The sequence below is a fragment of the Corticium candelabrum genome, chromosome 11 (genome assembly GCF_963422355.1).
Source record: "Corticium candelabrum chromosome 11, ooCorCand1.1, whole genome shotgun sequence".
In the NCBI taxonomy this organism is placed as follows: Eukaryota; Metazoa; Porifera; class Homoscleromorpha; order Homosclerophorida; family Plakinidae; genus Corticium; species Corticium candelabrum.
In genome coordinates this window covers 2964015-2982693 of record NC_085095.1, presented here as the reverse complement: position 1 = coordinate 2982693, position 18679 = coordinate 2964015, and the positions used below count along the sequence as shown (strand labels likewise).

At 42.4% G+C, this 18679-nt stretch overlaps 5 protein-coding genes across 5 annotated transcripts; 2 read left to right on the top strand and 3 right to left on the bottom strand.

Moving 5' to 3' along the window:
- Window positions 1-2630: 2630 nt before the first annotated feature.
- LOC134186792 (transmembrane protein 181-like) lies at window positions 2631-8838 on the top strand. The gene is made up of 17 exons (XM_062654846.1): window positions 2631-2823; window positions 2884-2987; window positions 3051-3112; window positions 3237-3360; window positions 3437-3552; window positions 5747-5863; window positions 5940-6020; window positions 6083-6141; window positions 6205-6245; window positions 6306-6433; window positions 7231-7322; window positions 7767-7824; window positions 7879-7981; window positions 8035-8086; window positions 8340-8512; window positions 8573-8639; window positions 8698-8838. The coding sequence occupies exons 1-17, from the start codon at window positions 2813-2815 to the stop codon at window positions 8735-8737; spliced, it is 1428 nt and encodes a 475-aa protein (XP_062510830.1). The 5' UTR covers window positions 2631-2812; the 3' UTR covers window positions 8738-8838.
- On the bottom strand, window positions 8839-9367 carry LOC134186794 (cytochrome b-c1 complex subunit 8-like). The gene is made up of 3 exons (XM_062654848.1): window positions 9226-9367; window positions 9056-9148; window positions 8839-8986 (listed from the first exon to the last, which is right to left on the bottom strand). Exons 1-3 carry the CDS (start codon window positions 9322-9324, stop codon window positions 8930-8932), a joined length of 249 nt encoding a protein of 82 aa, XP_062510832.1. The 5' UTR covers window positions 9325-9367; the 3' UTR covers window positions 8839-8929.
- On the top strand, window positions 9352-10254 carry LOC134186793 (protein N-lysine methyltransferase METTL21D-like). Its single transcript, XM_062654847.1, has one exon. The coding sequence runs from the start codon at window positions 9385-9387 to the stop codon at window positions 10030-10032; it is 648 nt and encodes a 215-aa protein (XP_062510831.1). The 5' UTR covers window positions 9352-9384; the 3' UTR covers window positions 10033-10254.
- Window positions 10255-13903: 3649 nt separating this feature from the next.
- On the bottom strand, window positions 13904-16284 carry LOC134186871 (uncharacterized). Its single transcript, XM_062654947.1, has 2 exons — window positions 16039-16284; window positions 13904-15236 (listed from the first exon to the last, which is right to left on the bottom strand). Exons 1-2 carry the CDS (start codon window positions 16124-16126, stop codon window positions 14137-14139), a joined length of 1188 nt encoding a protein of 395 aa, XP_062510931.1. The 5' UTR covers window positions 16127-16284; the 3' UTR covers window positions 13904-14136.
- A 1140-nt stretch (window positions 16285-17424) lies between these two features.
- LOC134187322 (uncharacterized) lies at window positions 17425-18479 on the bottom strand. The gene has a single exon (XM_062655434.1). It carries the CDS (start codon window positions 18222-18224, stop codon window positions 17622-17624), a length of 603 nt encoding a protein of 200 aa, XP_062511418.1. The 5' UTR covers window positions 18225-18479; the 3' UTR covers window positions 17425-17621.
- Between the last annotated feature and the right edge of the window lie 200 nt (window positions 18480-18679).

Sequence of the window (18679 nt, the reverse complement as noted above, 5' to 3'; positions counted from 1 at the left end):
GGCAACGGAAAAACATCCTACCTGGTAGCCAAATTTAATCTCCGGTAGTTGACGCAGAATCGGTAGCTGCCACGTGCTTTCCGCACTAGGACGACAGGAATAGCCGACGAACTGTTCGATGGTTGGCAATTCCTCTTTTCAGCATCTCATCAACTATCTGCGCTACACTATCACGCAACGCAAAAGACTCCCTTCTCGCGCGCTTGTTGATTGGCAAACTACTTCCGATGTCGATCATGTGCTCAACCAGGGGTGTTCTTCCCAACTCTGAACCTTGCAACGCAAAAGCATCATCGTATTCAGCAACCAAATATTTTACCTTGTGCAGTTTATCGTTGTCGAGTTTGGCTTTCTTGAACTCCATTTGTTCCAACAATTTACGATGACGCGTCTCCCGTATTCAGGTTTTCTCTGTGTGGCTTTCACTACCGCAATCGTCACGTTTTCCCGAACTCCGGTTTCCAGCAGCGTATTCTCTACCACCTCGCATTGTCAGGCGCCACCAACCAAGGAGTTACGTTTAAATATAGTTGGTTTATTCAACCTGTTTGTCAAAACAACGAGGCTGAGACCTCCTTCCTCTACTTTGACAACCACGTCTTTCATACTATTTATCTTCTCCGCCTCCTCGTTCTGTCTAAGTATGGCCGAATGACATCGCGGCCATTCTCCGTCTAATTTGACCCGTGCCAAGGTGACATGTTGCGGCAAAATCCAACATTCAGTAATTAAGTAAGACTACAGTAGCACCAGACGGAAGTTTTAATTGAATGTGGAATTCAGTTGTAACAACTGCCGCGCCAAGATAGCCTGAGCTACCAGAAAACACTGTCTATCGGCATTTCGTTGGACATACATGAGAACTTCAGCGACCTTATATTGTCGCCATCTTCTACTGGAATCAAAGTCATTTCTAAAACTGGGATCTACCTCTGGTTGAGATCGACAATTTTTTTGTCTAACAGTCTCCTTTCCCTCTGTTTTGGGTCAATCCGACAAAAACGTCTTCCGCGTAAATGCTAACATCCGACCCCTTGTCCAAACCCCCTTTACAACTACATCACCAAGGGTGACTTTAGCAACTGGGCGGATAGCATCGCTTTGCTTCGCCTCTACTGGTTGAGTTCCCATCTCTGGCAACTCTTGCGGCAGTCTCTTAGGCTAAATTGGATTATCCCTGCTTCCCCTGCCCTTCTCATTTTGGCTAGGTTTACGCCTCTAACTTGGGTTAAGTAAGTTCTCTTCTGATACTGGGCAGTCGGACGCGTAGTGACCCGCTTTGGCCATGCACCTAAAACATCGAATGTTGAAGTTCTTGTGGTCGTCTCGGTATCTTTCTTTGTTTCCTTTTGCTTTGTGTCCCATTGTTGGAGCATGCTCTTCTATAGCTTCCTGTCCTTTGGCGGCCGACTAGGCTTCTCACAACTGATTTCTGACTTCCCTAAGCTGGCCCGATCTTCCTCTTCAATTTCAATCGTTTGTAATAGAACATCTTGATATGACTCTGCAGTGTGGTAACCTCTTATTGATTTTGTCCAGCAGTCCTCTCTTGAACACACCCTTTAGCAAGCTGCCGCAAGTCTTGCCATCGATATGACAGTCACCGTATACCTCGTAGAGCTCCTGTTTCGCGCGAGCATAATCTGCAACCAACTCCCTTACCCGATGTTTCTGCTCATGGAAGTCAGCCTGCTTGTATTCTGTCAAGCGTATCAGTTTCATCATCTGTAACCAAGCATCTCTCGCCGATTCGTTTAATCTTAATATGTTTGTAATCATTTTGATTAGGTAGGAGTTTGGCTGTAAGAGCTGCCACTTCTTCAGTTTTATCTGAAATTGTACTGCAAATTCAAAATTTTTTAAGTTTTCTGCATGTTGAATGTCTCTGACACCCATTGCTTGTTTTCCCTTTGAATTATTCTATTTTTGTTTTATTTCTTCTGCCTGCATGTGTCCTCTTTCGCCTGACTTGTCCATTCAATTTATTTACTAGGCCATCACATTTTCGCGCTAGGATTTTTTTTGAAGTATTTCCATTTAGCAACAACATTATTTAGAATTGTCAGCATCAATTATTGAAGATAACGAGTAGGTGTAACTACGTAGCTTCAGGATCTACAAGCCGTAGCTTTCGGATCTACAAGTCGCTATGGAGCGAGGACAATCCGGGGAATGACTAAGGCGGGGTCTATCAAATCCAATGCTCTCTATGGTTGACCCTAAAATCTGAAAGCTTTACTTTCGCTAGCTCAGAACCCGTATCTGACAGCTTCTTTAATTTATATAAATAATAAGAGTAGGCGTTGCCGTACCATTTTAAATTTTCTCAACAATCTGGCATTTCTGTATATCTACACTCCACACAGACACAGACACAGACACACACACACACACAGACACAGACACACACACACACACTCATAGTAGCTGTACTCTAGAACGCTGACTTGCGTACACATGCATGGAAAGATGCAACGCGGAGTACACACTAGTTGAACGACAGGAAATTTTAAAAACATTGTCATGTTTACTTCTGATTGAGGCAAGTACCCTAGGCAAATGAACGATTCTAGCTACACAGAAATCGCACTTGATCGTTTTTTTGCCAACAGCGCAGCCGGTCGATAGTTAAGGTCAAGGCCGTATACATCAATATTCGAAATAAGTACTTTCGCCAATTTGAAACAGTTGTATTAATATCAATAGCACTCGCAACATGTAGCAACGCCACGCGAGGACGGAGGAAATTAACCCTCCGCCCACAATCACAAGTGCACACGCGTAGAGTTTCTCACGGCGAAGCAACTGAAGAATGACTGAAGGGTATGGTGCCGGTCTACCCATGCGAAATCGGTATGACTAACTGCTTTCCTGTGACGACAGGAGCGTTCAGATGCGTCTTCACTTGATGACCAAACGTCACTTCCTACTCGTTCTTCTCACCTTCTTCGGCTCTTTTATCGCAGTAGTCATCGTAGGGACAGTAGGCAAGAAAAGTCCAGCGTCGTTCCACACCGAATAGACTAAGAATTTTTTTTCTTTCTTTTCAGGACCAACAATACTAAAAAGTCAAGCTGATTCTCACCCTTTAGGGGCACACAATTCCTCTCAGGTAGGTAACTAATTCTTTGTCTTCGGAGTTGTGATTTTTTGGGGTAATTTTGTGTGTATATTAGGTATGTCTACTTGTAGTTTCTACGGTTGTAATTTACTCTGACTTTTTTTGCTTCATGCAGTTGGATGAACAATTCTCAGACTTTTATTCTGTTGGTCCTTTTATTCTGTACCCGCCTTCGCTGTCAAAATTTAATCAGCAGCTGTGGCTGCTCAGTCAGATTACTAACCAGAAACACGTGCAAGGTTTGGTGGCATCTGCAGGAGACACCTTGCTGGTGTCATTGTACATGAACGTGAGTAATGAATGCGCTGTGTGTAGGAAGTAGCATGAAGATAACTATGGAAGTACAAGTGCAGCTGTCTACAGAAAGCTCTGACAAAGCTACCCCATATGGGAAGCAAATCAATCACAACAGAATAGTGGAATGTAAAGAGGTAATCTAGAAATACCTTTTATGTGTTTGAAGGTATGAATTTTGAAATAATTTAATAATTTATTAAATAATTTATTAAATAATTTAATAATTGTGTGTAGATTTAGGTAATACTGTTTTATCTATCGACTATTATTACAGGACAGGTGATCCAAGTGCAGAGTAATTAATTAATTTTGTTTACCATGTATAACAAACAACCTGCTGTCAAGAGCTATTTTGTCAGCACAGTACATGCTAGACAGACAGAATTAATTGAGACCAACTTATATTTCAAAGTTTTATTTTACACTAAATTATAATAGCAGGTGCAATTTTTGGCATGTGGTTTGAAAGATACTGTAATCCAGAAAGGAAATTCTAAATTTTAATGATTTGCCTCAAACTGACAAATTTGGTATGCTAATGTTTTTATTTTAACGAAATCAACTCTAATGGCCTCCATATTGTTTGAAACATGACTGATCTCTGTTGTCTACAATACACAATTGCTATGCCGCTAGAACTATGGTGAAACTGACAGGTGATCTACCGACTGAGAGACGAAGACTTTGAATGAACTTCTTTGTCAATGCATCAATAAGCTCTCCTTCATTGATTGTCTTTTGCCCTTGACCTAGTATCTAGCTGTGCTAGAGAGTCTAATGCTTGAAGTTTCACACTGTAGCTACAGAGTGCTTCGAGAAAGAGTGAACTGCACATTTGTTTCAATGAATACCAGCAAACTTTTTGATATTATCTCTAGTTGTTTTATCAAAATAGTGTTGCTCACTATGCCTCCGTTTTCGTATGTTTTCAACTCGATGTACTTCTGGTTAACAGTTGCACAGCAGCTTTTCAAATGCCTTGTTCCAATGAGTAAACGGCATTGCTGGTCATACAGACTACATTTGATATTCAAAATGGCGTACATGCAGACATACTTTTAATGCGCATGCGTACAGTAAAATGTTTATTGCATTTTTATTTTAACGATGGAAAACATAAAATCGTTATATATTCTGATTTACAGTATTGTTGACAAACTAGATACACTCCTGCTCAGTAATGTTTGTTTATTTACACATGGCATAATGTGGACTACATGTGGATCTGAATTATTAATTAATATCAGTAATGAATAATGATTTAATATCAAAATTTGTACGATATGTCAAGACCGTTAGTAACCCACTATAGTTGTTACATATGTTTTCGCCAATGCATTGTAGTAGCCTCATGCATAGGACACTCAGTATGCTGGACTCTCAATTGATTGGCAAGTGTGCTTGCAAATATTTTTTGACCGGTCTCAAGATACTTTGTGTGGAAACGTGTTATAAAGTTTGGCGGTTTTTAGTGTAACACAAACAAATGCATTACTTTGTCAATATGCTGTGCTCTCCTGATTATTACCCCACTCCTCATGTTTGGTCAGAGTCAATGGTCAAGTCTGGGATGGGGCTTTATTTTTGACACCTGAAGTTGTTAATTGGTGGAAATGATTGATTAATAGAAACACTAGTCATTACTTGTGGTCAACAAGTGCATTCAAGTTGAATAATGTTAGCATGTCTACAGGGTGCAAGTCTAGCAAACAGTCACTGTGGAAAACACCAATTAGCAGTAATTAAAAGACTAAATACTTGAAAATCTTAGAGCCTTGGCCACAATTGGTGCTGGAGGTATACTTGAGCCCTCTGGTAATAATCAAGTGACGGTATTCACATGTCTGTAAGTCGATCAGTTGTTAATTTGGGAAGTAATTTTAATCTTACTGCATGGTGAAATTTGATGCAACGATACGGAGTGGAATATGGTTGGTCAACGGTCATTGATCGACAACTGGCGTGTATAACCAACCACAATATTGATTTGCTCTTGACATACCTACATGATTGGTCAAGGCACAATACTGTAGTTATTGTATGGATGGCAGGGAATCAATGAGCAACCTAAGCTCTAGACAACTGACGGCCCATTTAATTAAAATATGAGGTCAACCTGTTTTGCTAGAGCATAATGTCTGACCAAAAATATTTGCCTTATATACTCTGATTGATATTATCATTACTTCGAGTCGTGGGTATTGGTGCAGAATATACCATAACTGTTGGCATGTGTCTCTGTGTCACATGTTTCTGTTGTGCACGTTATTGTATTTTGTGTACTTTGCCTTCTGCATCTCACAATTAACTTAGTTTAATTCTGATGAGGTGTGTGACGACCTGGTCATAATGCACCTTGGATTTATCAGCGAGCAGTCGTACAGAGTGGAGGTCACGTTCGCTCGTCTTGCCAATCGAGAATTCTTTGGAAATGTTACTTTTAAGGTTTCTCTTCTTCAACGTCGTTGTTTTATTATTATTATGATTATTTTGATCAAGCAATGGTTGTCGATGTGTTTAGTGGACATATTACAATGCAGCGTTTACTCAGTTGGAAATTTGGTTCAGATTTGGATTTCTCGTCTTAGCATTTTTGGCGACTGTATGCCATTGTTGTATACTCTGTGTACGTCATCGTGTGTCATTTCATTGGTTGTATTGTAGTGCTTGTTTGTATATTCACTGAAAAAATTTACTTTTCGAAATTGGAGCATTGAGCAGAAGTGAGAAGAAATGTTAGCGATGACAATTCGCCGATGTCGATTATGTTACTGATTTCTTTGCAGGTGGATGTCTATCTTGCTGCTTTTTCTATGTCTCTATAACAGTGAGACGATAGTTGAATTGACAATAGGTGATAAAAGTTAATGTGTGTGTGTGTGTGTAGATCCTCTTCTGCCATTATCGTTCCTGGTGTCTAGCTGGATACCTGGCATGTTGGATGCTTTGTTTCAAGCGACCTTTCTGAGTGGGTTATTGTTGTTCTGGCTGTGTGCCTATCATGGCATTAGACAGGTACAATCCTACATCACAGTTGTGTGCCGAGTCAGTTGGTAGTAGGTAGTCATTTTGCAGTAGAATTTGTTCTATTTGCATTTTGGTTATTTTGTATTTTTACTTGACTGGCCTGTTGGTCTTGCGTACAGTTGAGGATGCCATGTCGTTTTACTATTGAGTACAGTCTATTAAACACACTTGTATTGAAAATGCTATTAATTGGCTAGTGAGCAGCTTTCACTATGTTTTTAATGGTCGTGTGTGTGTGTGTGTGTGTGTGTGTGTGTGTGTGTGTGTGCATGTGTGCATGCATGCATGCGGGTGTGCGGGCATGCATGTGTGTGCGTGTGTGTGTGTGAATTTACACTGAATGGCCTAAACCCATAGTGGGTCTGGCTGAATTTCAGGTTCAGGCGTGTGCACGCACACACATGTGCATGCATACGTGCATGCATGCTGGCGTATGTGTATCTTTAGCCTAGTCAACTATCCAAGTAATTTTACAAACAATTAATACTTAATGTTAGACTATGGATGAATTTGCATTTACGTATCAATTAATTAAGTATATTGACTACGGGTATCTGTGAATACAAAAGTATGTTTAGCAACACAGCAAGTCACGGCTGTTGATATGTGAATCGTTTCATTGTGTCACTTCTTTCAGTCAATAGATTTTAATCATTATTTGTGACATGTAAACTCCTGAGTTAGATGCAGGGATCACATGGGTTTTGATGTATATAATTAACTTTCATCAACTGTGGGAAGATTGTATTTGTCTTAATTGGTAACTTTGCTGTTGTTTTCATCAGAGTGAAAGAAGGTTTTTCAAATTCTATCTTCCTAAGTTGATGATTGTGTTCTTGATTTGGCTGTCAGCTGTCACACTGGCTTCCTGGCAGAAGTGAGTTGAGAGTTTTGATAGTGCACGGAATGTACGTTGCACACACACACACACACACACACACACACACACACACACACACACACACACACACACACGCATGCACGCACGCACGCACGTGTACACACATACCTGTGTACACATGTGCACACACACACACACATACACCACACACATATGCATGGACACACACACACACACACACACACACACACACACACACACACACACACACACACACACACACACCACGAACCAATGGCGTGTTGTGTATGTATTGTCATGCCTATGTCTATACTCATACAGCACCAGCTATGTATTGTGTTACACTGTACTTTAACTTGTATACTGGTACATGTCATTAGTACTTTCTATGAATGGGTTCTGGTTAATATCAATCACTATCAGAATTTACAAATATCTGACTAATATGGGTACATGTAGGTACAATGAATTGGAAGATCCTGGATACAATGCAGATCTGGATACAAAGAATTTTATGGTGTGCTTTGTTTGCGGCTTGTTAGGCAAGCTTTTTACTAATTTTTCATTTTAGGGTTTCAAAGTGACATTCTTTGTTGTGATCGGCCTATATGTTCTGTACCTTTTGTACTTGGTGGTCAGAGCGTTTGTAGAGATGATAAATTCGTCACACTTTGGTTGGGTGCTTGATTTGTGTGTTGGTGTAATGGTTTCAACTGTGGATTGTTAGATATCCGCTTCAAGTTTCTCAGCGGTCTCATGTTTACAGTTTTGGCTATAAGGTTAGTGCATGCGCATGCGCGTGCACACACAGACGGCAGACACACGCATGACACAGACAGGCACAGACAGACACAGAGACACAGACACACACACACACACACACACACACACACACACACAGACACAGACACACACAGACAGACAGACACACACACACACACACACACACACACACACACACACACACACACACCACAGAGTACTATAAATTCAGTAGATATTAGTCTAGTGTCTCTATCGTGTTGCTTTCAGTATTGCTATCACCGTGTTGAGATTCGGGAACTGGTCGCTCCAGCCCACCTTCATATCTGGTCTGACGACACAATACAACAATTCTGCCGAGTTCCTCGCTTTCTACGGCCTCCTCAACTTCTACATGCTAACTATGGCATTCGTCTACTCTCCAACCAAATACGCATTAATCGGTATCACTATCCCTCAACAACTGTAGTAGTCCTCTGTTGACTTGCTCTGATATTCTCTAGACTCACATTTCCAAGATGATCCAATGACTTCAATGATCAGTGGCTCAGATGACGAAACATCTCTCAAGTTAGGCAATCTGATATTCAATTTGTTGGTAACAGAGTCATTCAAAAATCTTGTGTAGAGCCTGGCATGCTGCTAGAGAATCAGACAGTGAAGGGTAGATGAAATTACTGTCAACGGCACTATTGAACAGTAAGAGTTTAGGGCTAACGGGATGATATTGTACAAATCACGAAAAGCATTAGGGGTGTACATGAACATATTTCTTTCATTGAATTATTAGATATACTTGTATGTAGATGATACTATAGTCTAGATGACAACTTGTGCACTAAAAGCAACGCAGTACGTTGTTATACGTCGTTTTCATAGTCTTCGAGGTGTTTGCGATTGAGCTCGTGGTGGGTTTCCTGACGAGAGAAATTGTATTATACGGGCTACGCAACCCCACCCACGAACGTGAATATACATGTTCGTACCTCCATCCACACGTACGTTAATCCAGCCATTAGGAATCCTGGTATCGGGTAAAGAAATGCGTCTTTGAATCGTCTCACTGTGTTGGGTATGCCCTGCAGTATACGTAAACGACGATTATAGTATGAACAACGCGACCGTGAACCCTAGTGGGGCGCCAGCAGAGACTTACCTCACGAAAGTATCCGGCGAATGGTCTTTGAGCGAAGGGCGAGAGAGAGTACCATATAAGATGTCGTGCTCTGATCAAACGTCCGAACTCCTTCCCCATGGTTGAGTTTGCTTGTTGTGCGCATGCGATAAACCATTTGCTCCCGGATGATGATGTCTTATGTCTGTTGTGAACGGCCAGGCGACGTTTGTGAGAGAATTAGAGCTTCGCTGCGGTGTTCTGCGCGTGCATCAGCTCACCGTTGGTGACGTTGGCTGCGTGGTGTGGGATGCTGCTCTCGTGTTGGCTGGCTATGTGGAGAAACAAGAGACTACGTTACCAGAGTATTGGAAAAATAGGAGAGTTGTAGAGCTAGGTGCGGGAACGGGAATTGTTGGTTTGGTGGCAGCCTGCTACGGGGCACACGTGACACTAACGGATTTACCGGAATTTGTGGAGCTGATGAATCTCAATGTACTTGAAAATTCGGCTTTGGTGACAGGCTCTGCACGAGCACAGTCATTAACCTGGGGACAGGATTGGGATAAAGGTCTTGATGGGTGCGAGGTCATACTCATGTCAGATGTTGTCTACTACGAACAATCATTGGAGCCTCTTGTGAAGACTCTTGGTCAATTGACTAGACCTGGGACTAAGATTTTGATGTCTTATGAAGAGAGAACTAGTAGTGAAAAACAGAGAATTAGAGACAAGTTTTTTGAGCTTATGATGAAGGAGTATGTATTTCGGCAAGCAGACAGTGAAGAGTTAGATGAACATTTTAGAAGCGAAGATATCATTGTTATAGAATTTAGTTTAGGAAGATGAAGACGTACGGTGGTTGCATTACTGATAGAGTTGGTGCTCTACTCAGTGAGCTACATGCCGCAACCACGTCTGATTTAAATTCTTGTTTAGCTTTAGATTCTTGCCTAGATTTTTGGTTGCAACATTTATGGAATACATGTCACTTGTTTGCCTTGTAATGCATGACCGTTTTCGATACAGTGTCAATCTGTATAGACTATTTGTATATAATAATTATTTTGTGAATACATGGTAGAGGTATTGGGATCTAGTAGTCCTAGTCGTATAGTCCGTTTGCATAATGAAATGTTAAGATATTTTGATTGCAACTATTTCAGTCATCACTTTGTGCATTAAAAAATTACTTGAAAAAGATCTTGACGATTAGTTATATTTAAATTAACTGTATTTAAACTCAATAATAATGATCCATGATTGGAGCTTGATTTTTTCATTTATGCCAACATAACAAACTTGGTACACTTTCTAGTTCACATACCTTTATAGCGTGCGTTACGCACCACACCTCAACAGAACAAGATTAAGTTTTTAGTGAAAGAAAGGAAAACCTTACAATTATAGCTACACAGGCAGCAAATTCTGGGAAGTCACGTGAAGATACCCATACATATTAACGCGCGTGCTGAATGACTTCGAGTCTTGCTCTTCTCGCTTTTACGGTAGAAATCGAGACACTCCGCATGGTGCAATCAGAATTTGGAGAGAAAAGCAAGCGCTGGCTAGATGAAGGGCTTCAATCGGCAAGAAGTCGCCGATTGCTGGAAGCGTTGTGAGGACGACGACACATACAGTCTACACGGGACTGCATGGTGCGTGCGTGCGTTCGAATGAATGGGAAGGTGTAACGTTTGCGTCGTCTAGAAAATTTACGCAAGGTCAACCCCTCGAGATGGGACCTCGCGCACTCTGAGAATTCAGGGCACGTCACTGTCGGCCAGTACAGGTTCGGCGTGTGCGAGCTAGATTCGGTGGAGATCAGACGCGGGGCCGGGCGGCGGAGATATCTCTTGAGCATGTTTATTTATGTCGTTGGTGATTGACAAGACCTGGCCAAACACACACACACACACACACACACACACACACACACACACACACACACACACACACACACACACACACACACACACACACAGCAGGGCCGGATCCAGAGGGGGTTAAGGGGGTTTAAACCCCCTCTTTTCCAATAGGCGTGGTTCAATAATTTCATATAATTTCATTAGAAAAGAGAAAATTAGTAATGCTGTAAACTAGTTCTACGGTATCCGTAGGCGCCTCGCGTTCGTGAGTAACACTTCCAACGGAGCTTTCAGACCGTCTACTGAAACGCAGAGTCCTAGCTAGACAATACGTATTTGTTTCAACATGCAAACTTCCTAGTAGTCTAGATTACGTATATAGGCCTGGTATAGGTAGTCGTCGTTTTGCGATCGTGATCAAGACAATTGAAATGTACATTCCAGGTAGGCACTCAGTTCCGTTGTAACGACAATGGTGTGGTATTTACTGACATAGAAATTGATATCGGCAAACATTGACTATCAACAGTGGTAGATGCAGCAAAGTGTAGTAAAGGATTGATTGTAGTATGGGACGTGTGAATAGTTGACTGTAGGTGGCATTCAACTCCTGAAGGTATTTCTTGGTTGTCAAGTACACACAATCCCTAACTACAATACAAAAGGATGGGGCGACGGAACTTGATGAAGCGTTTTCTTCGTGTTTTGGTCACTTGCACAATCGTTCTTAGACTCATCTGTAGTCGGACACGGAAACGATTTTTTAGGGTAGGTCCTGTCATGAAACGTGGTCGTGGGGAGGAGAAATTTGAGATTTGTGTACACACACACACACACACACACACACACACACACACACACACACACACACACACGCACGCACGCACGCACACACACACACACAGACACACACACACACACAGACACACACAGACACACACACACACACACACACACACACACACACACACACACACACACACACACCACACACACACACACACACACACACACACACACACACACACACACACACACCACACACACACACACGTACATATACCAGAAGCTGGATGGAGACCCATATAGGACCACGCCCATTTCTGTTGGGCGACCCGGATTAGAAGCCTCGCTCCTCTCTGCAATAACTGCTAACGGTGAACCCCCTCTTTCAAAAATTCCTGGATCCGGCGCAGCACACACACACACACACACACACACACACAGCTCGATCTCCTTTAATTAAATATAGACATTTGAAATTAATTAATGCCGTATGGTATGAGCAGAGCCATTTATATATATATATATATATATATATATATATATATATATATATATATATATATATATATCTGTATATCTATATATGGCTCTGGGTATGAGGTTAGCCTCGGTATTCCAGACTGCTTTCTGCACGTGATGGGAGGAGAGAGTGGGAGGAGAGAAGAAAGCAGTCTGTATTGTAATTGATTTCGGAAATAGGCGGTGTTCACCATAATCGATAATTACCCACATTCATTAGGAACAGTAACAAGCACCAGATGGCTTGTGGCATATTTCCAGAAGCTGTTCGCTGCCATCCGACTACAGACGAACGGGAGAACGTAGAAAATGAGTGAATTTACTGAATCCGGTAGAGAGAAGGCAAAGACCTCGTACTAAAATCGCTTAGCAAGCAGTTGAAGGGTCTTCAAGGCTTCAAGTCGGAACAGCCGCTGCAATGGCTTTATCGTCCGGTAACGTCTGACAAGCATTCACTGAGTTATTATGTCATCAGGAGCGAAACACGTAGCGCGTCGCGTTTGTGTTAGCTGCACCCCACTGTGCTATTACAGTCGTCTGAGAATCGCTTATAGGCAATTACAAAGTACTCATTGACGTCAGCAGTTGTCTACAGCGCTGAGGCGGTTTTTTAGCGGTGGTTTTGATTGGAGCGGATGTTTCTGAACTTGAGCAGTCGCGCCTCTTTCTAAGTCACTTACAATAGAGCTGTCCCCAGACTGCTTTCTTCTCTCCTCCCACTCTCCCCTCCCATCACGTGCAGAAAGCAGAAAGCAGTCTGGAATACCGAGGCTAGGTATGAGATATGACTCTGAGGTTTGCCTCTATGCTTCTAGTTTGCTTTTCAGTAACGCGCTTTGGCATGCATGGCCATGTTCAAGTTTTCCTACGTTTACTATCAGTCACAACATTGAACAAAAATGACGTATGTAGACAGCGTCGTGCACTAGTAGCAAGTTTTAGTTATTTAGAAGACTACTAGCAGTGTTTCGTTCACACAACGAAGCGAGAACCTTACTGTATCATACTATCCATGATCGCTGTAGAGGTCCGGAGATCGAGGCTGCATAGCTTGCGTTACCTGTTTGGCTGTGTTTAAGTTTCTTTTGCACCACTGCGCATTACTGAATTTTGCATATAAACGTGGTTTTTGCTTTGAAGAGGTAGGCACGAATACCGAGTGTTTATAGTGCAAAGAGGTAATTAACTAGGAACTCTTGAAGGTGAGCTGCAGCATACTATTGGCAGCACTTTGTCTCTGTGGTTGCATGTAAGCGAGGACAATGTCACGTGAGATAAGTCCGATTTTACTTGAAAGTCATCTCGCTTTTCTGTAGTCAAAAAGTTTTAATAAAGCGGAGCCAATCCCTCAAAAGGGAACCCTGATTTGTATTAATGCCAAACATTAATCAATCGTTTCGCTATTAAAGTTTTATTATCTCGTCAAATGTCATCGAAATCCATCCACACAGTATTGACTAATCCTGTCTACAAACGAACGCCAATACTTTTTACTTAATTAAGTTGCCCGTATGTGACGCGGGAATAGATGAGTGCAGTAAGCCGCGTAGAACTATTGATTCAATGCAGCCCAGTTGTTTGTTTAACTACACACAAAAACACGCAAATTTACTGTCTATAGAGAAACAAACATTCGTAAAAGAAACATTCCTAATTCAAACAAGAAGACCACTAGAGAGCAGCAGCCACGCTACGCTAAACGAAACTGTGACTTTGTTCATTGTCTTTCTGCTGCTGTTGACAGACGATGCGTTACAACCAGCCAACGTCTGATCATCGCTCACTTGCTGCTGCACACTCCAAGATACTCTTTCGCGTCGTCCAAAATCAGACTCATCTTTACCCCAGCGTTGGGGCACTCCGCCGGGTCCACTTTGACGGATCCATGATTAAGACTAAAAACACTCATTTGGCCATCAAATTTATAGAACACAGGAGCTCCCGATGAACCGTGCTCAGTGTCGCAAAAGTAGCAGAAGTCGTTACTTCTGATGCAAGTCGGTTGAATCTTACAATACCCTCCCACGTCCATGTCCGATTTAATAGATACTTTTTTTATCTCTGCCAAAGGATGATGGATGATGAAGATGATTTCGCTCGTGTTCGGTGCCACGCTAGTGCTTCTAAGACAGTTAATGTGGGTCGTATTTTCTCGCACGGTGAAGATGGTATAATCCAAGACTTCGCTGTAACTGGTTCGAATGAATTTGTCGACGTGGTACACCGCTTTCGGCTCCGCCGTCGTGCCTGCGCACGTCGCGGCGGCGTACTCGTAATCGAGCTCCCCCGTCAGTGTTATGTTCCGGTTGCGGAGGCAGTGCCAGTTGGTTAGGAAGCGGCCGTCGTCGCTGGCTTTATACGCCGTGCAGAATTTCGCGCTTCCGTTGTTGATAAATCGCAGTCGGAATACGGAAGGACCGAGCTCGAAAACTTTGGGAAGAGTTTCGTAGCAAGCGATGTTTTTCCAGTCTTTTTGACCGCAAACGACTTCTGGCTTCAGGGGTTGTTGCATGTGGTAGCAGTCGGCGTAGTGAAGATATTGAAGAATGAAGTGAGAGTGATTGCTCTTCGCATGTGACTCTATGACCAATTGTTTGGCCCAAACGCGACGGCTGTTAACTTGTCCGTAGTCGTGTAATCCTTTGCCGTTGTAGCGTTCGACTCCGACGCGATTTCCGCGGCTGTCGATCCCGTAGATGATGACGTGATCTCCCGGCGCCATGTCGAACGGTTGGAGATGGACGCGCGCCGAGCGACATTCTTCCTTTGCGATATCGAAGCGCCAGATTTTTAAACCGACTTGCTGCTCGTGAGCAGAATGAGAGCTGTCGATGTTGACCGTCTTGACGACGGACTCGGGATCGGGATACCCGTGACGCCCTAAACAAACAATGAAGACATTATGATTGACAGACACCCAGAGTAACGTTTCTAGTAGATTGGTTTGTAAAGCCTTACTAGTAGTCATAAATAGGCTAAGTGTGGGTGACAATCTACATCAACTGAAAACAAAAATGTTAGTAAAGCTGAGAAGGGGTGGGTGGGTGGTGGTAATGGTTTCTCAGACCAGTTAAAGTTGTACGGTTAGCATTTACAGCTTAATGTGTATCCCATTGTGCGAAAGTATCATCTTGTATGTAAATTCTCATTTTCATCTGGGAAAGGGAAAGCAACCTGCTCATCCAGCATGCTACCTTACATATGTCTTTAATCCCTAGGAAAACTACCATATACCATTTGTACCGCATCATTTACACTCTACGGATGTCAATTAGTCAACAAAGCAACACAAACAATTTGCCTTGGGGTATACATTTATATGTAGTAGAAGCTGCACTCAGTCTGCGGTATAGGGTACAAACTGTACATGTATGACTGAGGTATTGTGATACATAGAAAAACAGGTAAGTTTTATTAGCTGTGCAGGCTTACTATAGACTTACTATGGATCGAATTGGTGCATTCGACCGGAAATCCTCTGGAGGGAATGATTGCATGAGGTGGCCTCATGCAGCTATCAGCACTCGCACGCAAGCATTGCATGCATGCAGACATACTGAAATTGTCTTTTTCCATACGAACTGTAAGTTATACAATGTTTTCTTTACCAAGACTGGAGTCTGTGAACTGCATGCTCTTCTAGCGTATATACTCTATAGATAGCAGACGCATGCATTCATACCGTCCATTGGCAAGTGCTTTGTTTGAGTTCTCCTCAGTGCGCTACACCCAGCCAGTAGGAACAAGAGAGCAACAGTTTGCAACATCATGCAGTGAAGATGAGCAAGTGATCCCAGTGCTGCTAGAACTCGACTGGAATTAACGGAACGATACCTAAATTATTATACAGAGACAACTCTAGCAAGAAACCTTTTCAAAAAGCAACTAGAACACACACGCATTAGTTGTAAACTGCATCACATTATATTTCGTCATCCCTATATTTCAATAATGTTGAGGTAACACAGCTTAATTGCAGCATTTACTGCTACCAAAAATTTTACTGGCATTTTGTCTGATCTAGAAGACGAGACACAAACAGACGGCAAGTTAAAAAACGACGGTGTGGGTACAATTGCAAGCACTATAGAGGCTGCAGCAAAACTTGTTTGTCATATTACTTTATGCCAGTTCTACAGATTCGCATACTTGCAGGTTTCAGAGTTGTGTATAGAAGGCCACATCTACTACTAATGGGTTTTCGGCCCACCTTTGCCTATATCCTCTGGTATTTGATCCCTATTACATGAGAAACCAACTGAATGCATTGTCTCGAGGAAGCTTCTTGTCGCCGACAGGAGCAGAGCCTGAGGCATTTGGCAGTAACTTTTGTCTTGGTCTACATACAGAAACGACTAAAATCTGCTTGCCAATTACGAATCAGAGCGACTGTGGAATCTGCCATGGGTAGTAGGGTGTAGCTGAGTGCTTGCGTAGAAAAGGATGCCATATTGTCACAAGAGGCAATAGAAGTCGTGTTTTCCACAAGTTACGCGTATAGTCAATGATCCACTATGCAACTAAAGCGTGAAATGGAAGTGTTGCAGCTGTTGAAATGGTTTCTTCATGCACCTGTGCATGCAAAAAGTCTGGCAAACATAATGTATGTAGCAAGGGTGCATAGGCAAACTACGTCTAGTTCGTACGGTGGAAGAGGTGGAAAGTCATTGCTAGATGTAGACAATCTGCTGGACGACATACTGTCAAGCAGATGGTTAGTGGGCTTGGTCTCAACACTGCCGCGTCCCCGGACTCTCTCGCGCTAGTCTTATCCGGTGCCCGTATGAAAATTCCAAACGCGCTAGTCTTGTCAGGTAGCTCTTGGAATTGTCATACGGGCATCGGACAAGACTAGCACGAGAGACTCTGGGGACGAGGCCGTAGTCCCAACAATGGATTAGAAGATTCCTCGTCTGACACCGAAAGAGCGACAAAGGAGACTGCAAGAAGCACCAGAGGTCGAGACAGAAGTTTTTAACTAACATGACCACAATCTCGCAGTTTACTGTGTTTGGAAGTTAAATTATTAAATGCTACTGATTAGACACAGTCACTTCCTGTATGCAACTATCGATATATTTCACACAGTAACAATAAACTCTATTTAACATACTTTGCAAATGTCAAAACATTTAAGTAAATGTCACAACTCTTACTAATCAATTACTATTTACAAACGAAATCTTCCACGAAAGAACCATTAATAACAATGATAGTAATATTAAGGTTTTTGAGATAATTTATTCATTGTTTCCAGTCATTTCATTACTGGCAGTGACAAACTGTCGTATTGAGAAACTTGAAAGTAAAGGTCGACATCACATTCTGTTTACTCCAATAAGCAACCTTAACACTCCCTTTCTCAAATTCGATTTTGCCGTTTTCTCCGTGAATTCGTTTGGGAACACAGCACGGAGACATCTCCTCACAGTTTGTGCCCTTGTCCTCGCAACTTTTCACCAAATTTCTCATTTGTAGCGCATAGTCGTTTTTGATCACGTGTCCTTTTGTCTTCAAGTTGTGTTGAAGGCATCGACCTGAGCAGTAGGAGATGGTGAAGCTTATGTCGTGAATACTGCTAAAATTTTCGTCAAGCGATATAGTAGAGTTTTTGTCTTGTAAGCTGGCCATTTCTTCGTCAAACGAGACGGTCGAGTCAATGTCGCCACTGTCGAGTATCAATCTGGTCCAGTTGACGTCTTTTGTCGAAAACGTTCTCTGTCTCAATTCGCATCCTTCAGGAATCGCCATCGCATCTGCTGTGGGAGCTTCAGGCTTGAGGGAAGAGCGCAGAGGACTTCCAACCCCGTGGATCGAGAGTTCAAGGAGCAAAATAGAAACAGAGACAAAACGGACCGCACTAGCCATCTACGAATTAGCAGAAAGAATCTCCAACTTATCTCGTTGTTGAACCTAGACAAACTGGCGTTGATCTAGCTCTATATATACTGTTGACATGCCCTCTCCATGTGGGTATTCCGTACAAGCACATTTGATACAATCATCTAGCACTTCAATTATAATTCGACAGCAAGGAAGATCCTTGCGACCGATTCGACACGTCGTGCCACATGCGACAGGATAAGCTACATCCTGTATATCTTCGATGTTCAGAAAGACCTGGACTCAATTTTCTAATTAACGCGCTTATTATTTTGCTGGTACGGTAGCTGTGCGGATGACAGTGTCGCCAATAAACACATATACCTCTAACACCTACTAAAGAAGGCAGCACGGTTGCCATCAAACGGTACAGGGTTTCCGTTGTTATCCTCGGAATGAAACTGCAAGCTAACAAATGGAAGTTTGAGATAAAAAATCAC

Excerpts from the sequence above, each read along its gene's own strand:
- LOC134186793 (XM_062654847.1), top strand. The coding sequence starts at position 9,385 with ATGTCTGTTGTGAACGGCCAGGCGACGTTTGTGAGAGAATTAGAGCTT.
- LOC134186871 (XM_062654947.1), bottom strand. The coding sequence starts at position 16,126 with ATGATGTTGCAAACTGTTGCTCTCTTGTTCCTACTGGCTGGGTGTAGC. Across the intron at positions 15,237-16,038 it reads AAAGCACTTGCCAATGGACG|GGCGTCACGGGTATCCCGAT; the intron begins GTATGAATGCAT and ends TTGTTTGTTTAG.
- LOC134187322 (XM_062655434.1), bottom strand. The coding sequence starts at position 18,224 with ATGGCTAGTGCGGTCCGTTTTGTCTCTGTTTCTATTTTGCTCCTTGAA.
- LOC134186794 (XM_062654848.1), bottom strand. The coding sequence starts at position 9,324 with ATGGGGAAGGAGTTCGGACGTTTGATCAGAGCACGACATCTTATATGG. Across the intron at positions 9,149-9,225 it reads TCGCCGGATACTTTCGTGAG|GGCATACCCAACACAGTGAG; the intron begins GTAAGTCTCTGC and ends CGTATACTGCAG. Across the intron at positions 8,987-9,055 it reads TAACGTACGTGTGGATGGAG|GAAACCCACCACGAGCTCAA; the intron begins GTACGAACATGT and ends TTCTCTCGTCAG.
- LOC134186792 (XM_062654846.1), top strand. Across the intron at positions 6,142-6,204 it reads AATTGGAGCATTGAGCAGAA|GTGGATGTCTATCTTGCTGC; the intron begins GTGAGAAGAAAT and ends ATTTCTTTGCAG. Across the intron at positions 6,246-6,305 it reads TTTTCTATGTCTCTATAACA|ATCCTCTTCTGCCATTATCG; the intron begins GTGAGACGATAG and ends GTGTGTGTGTAG.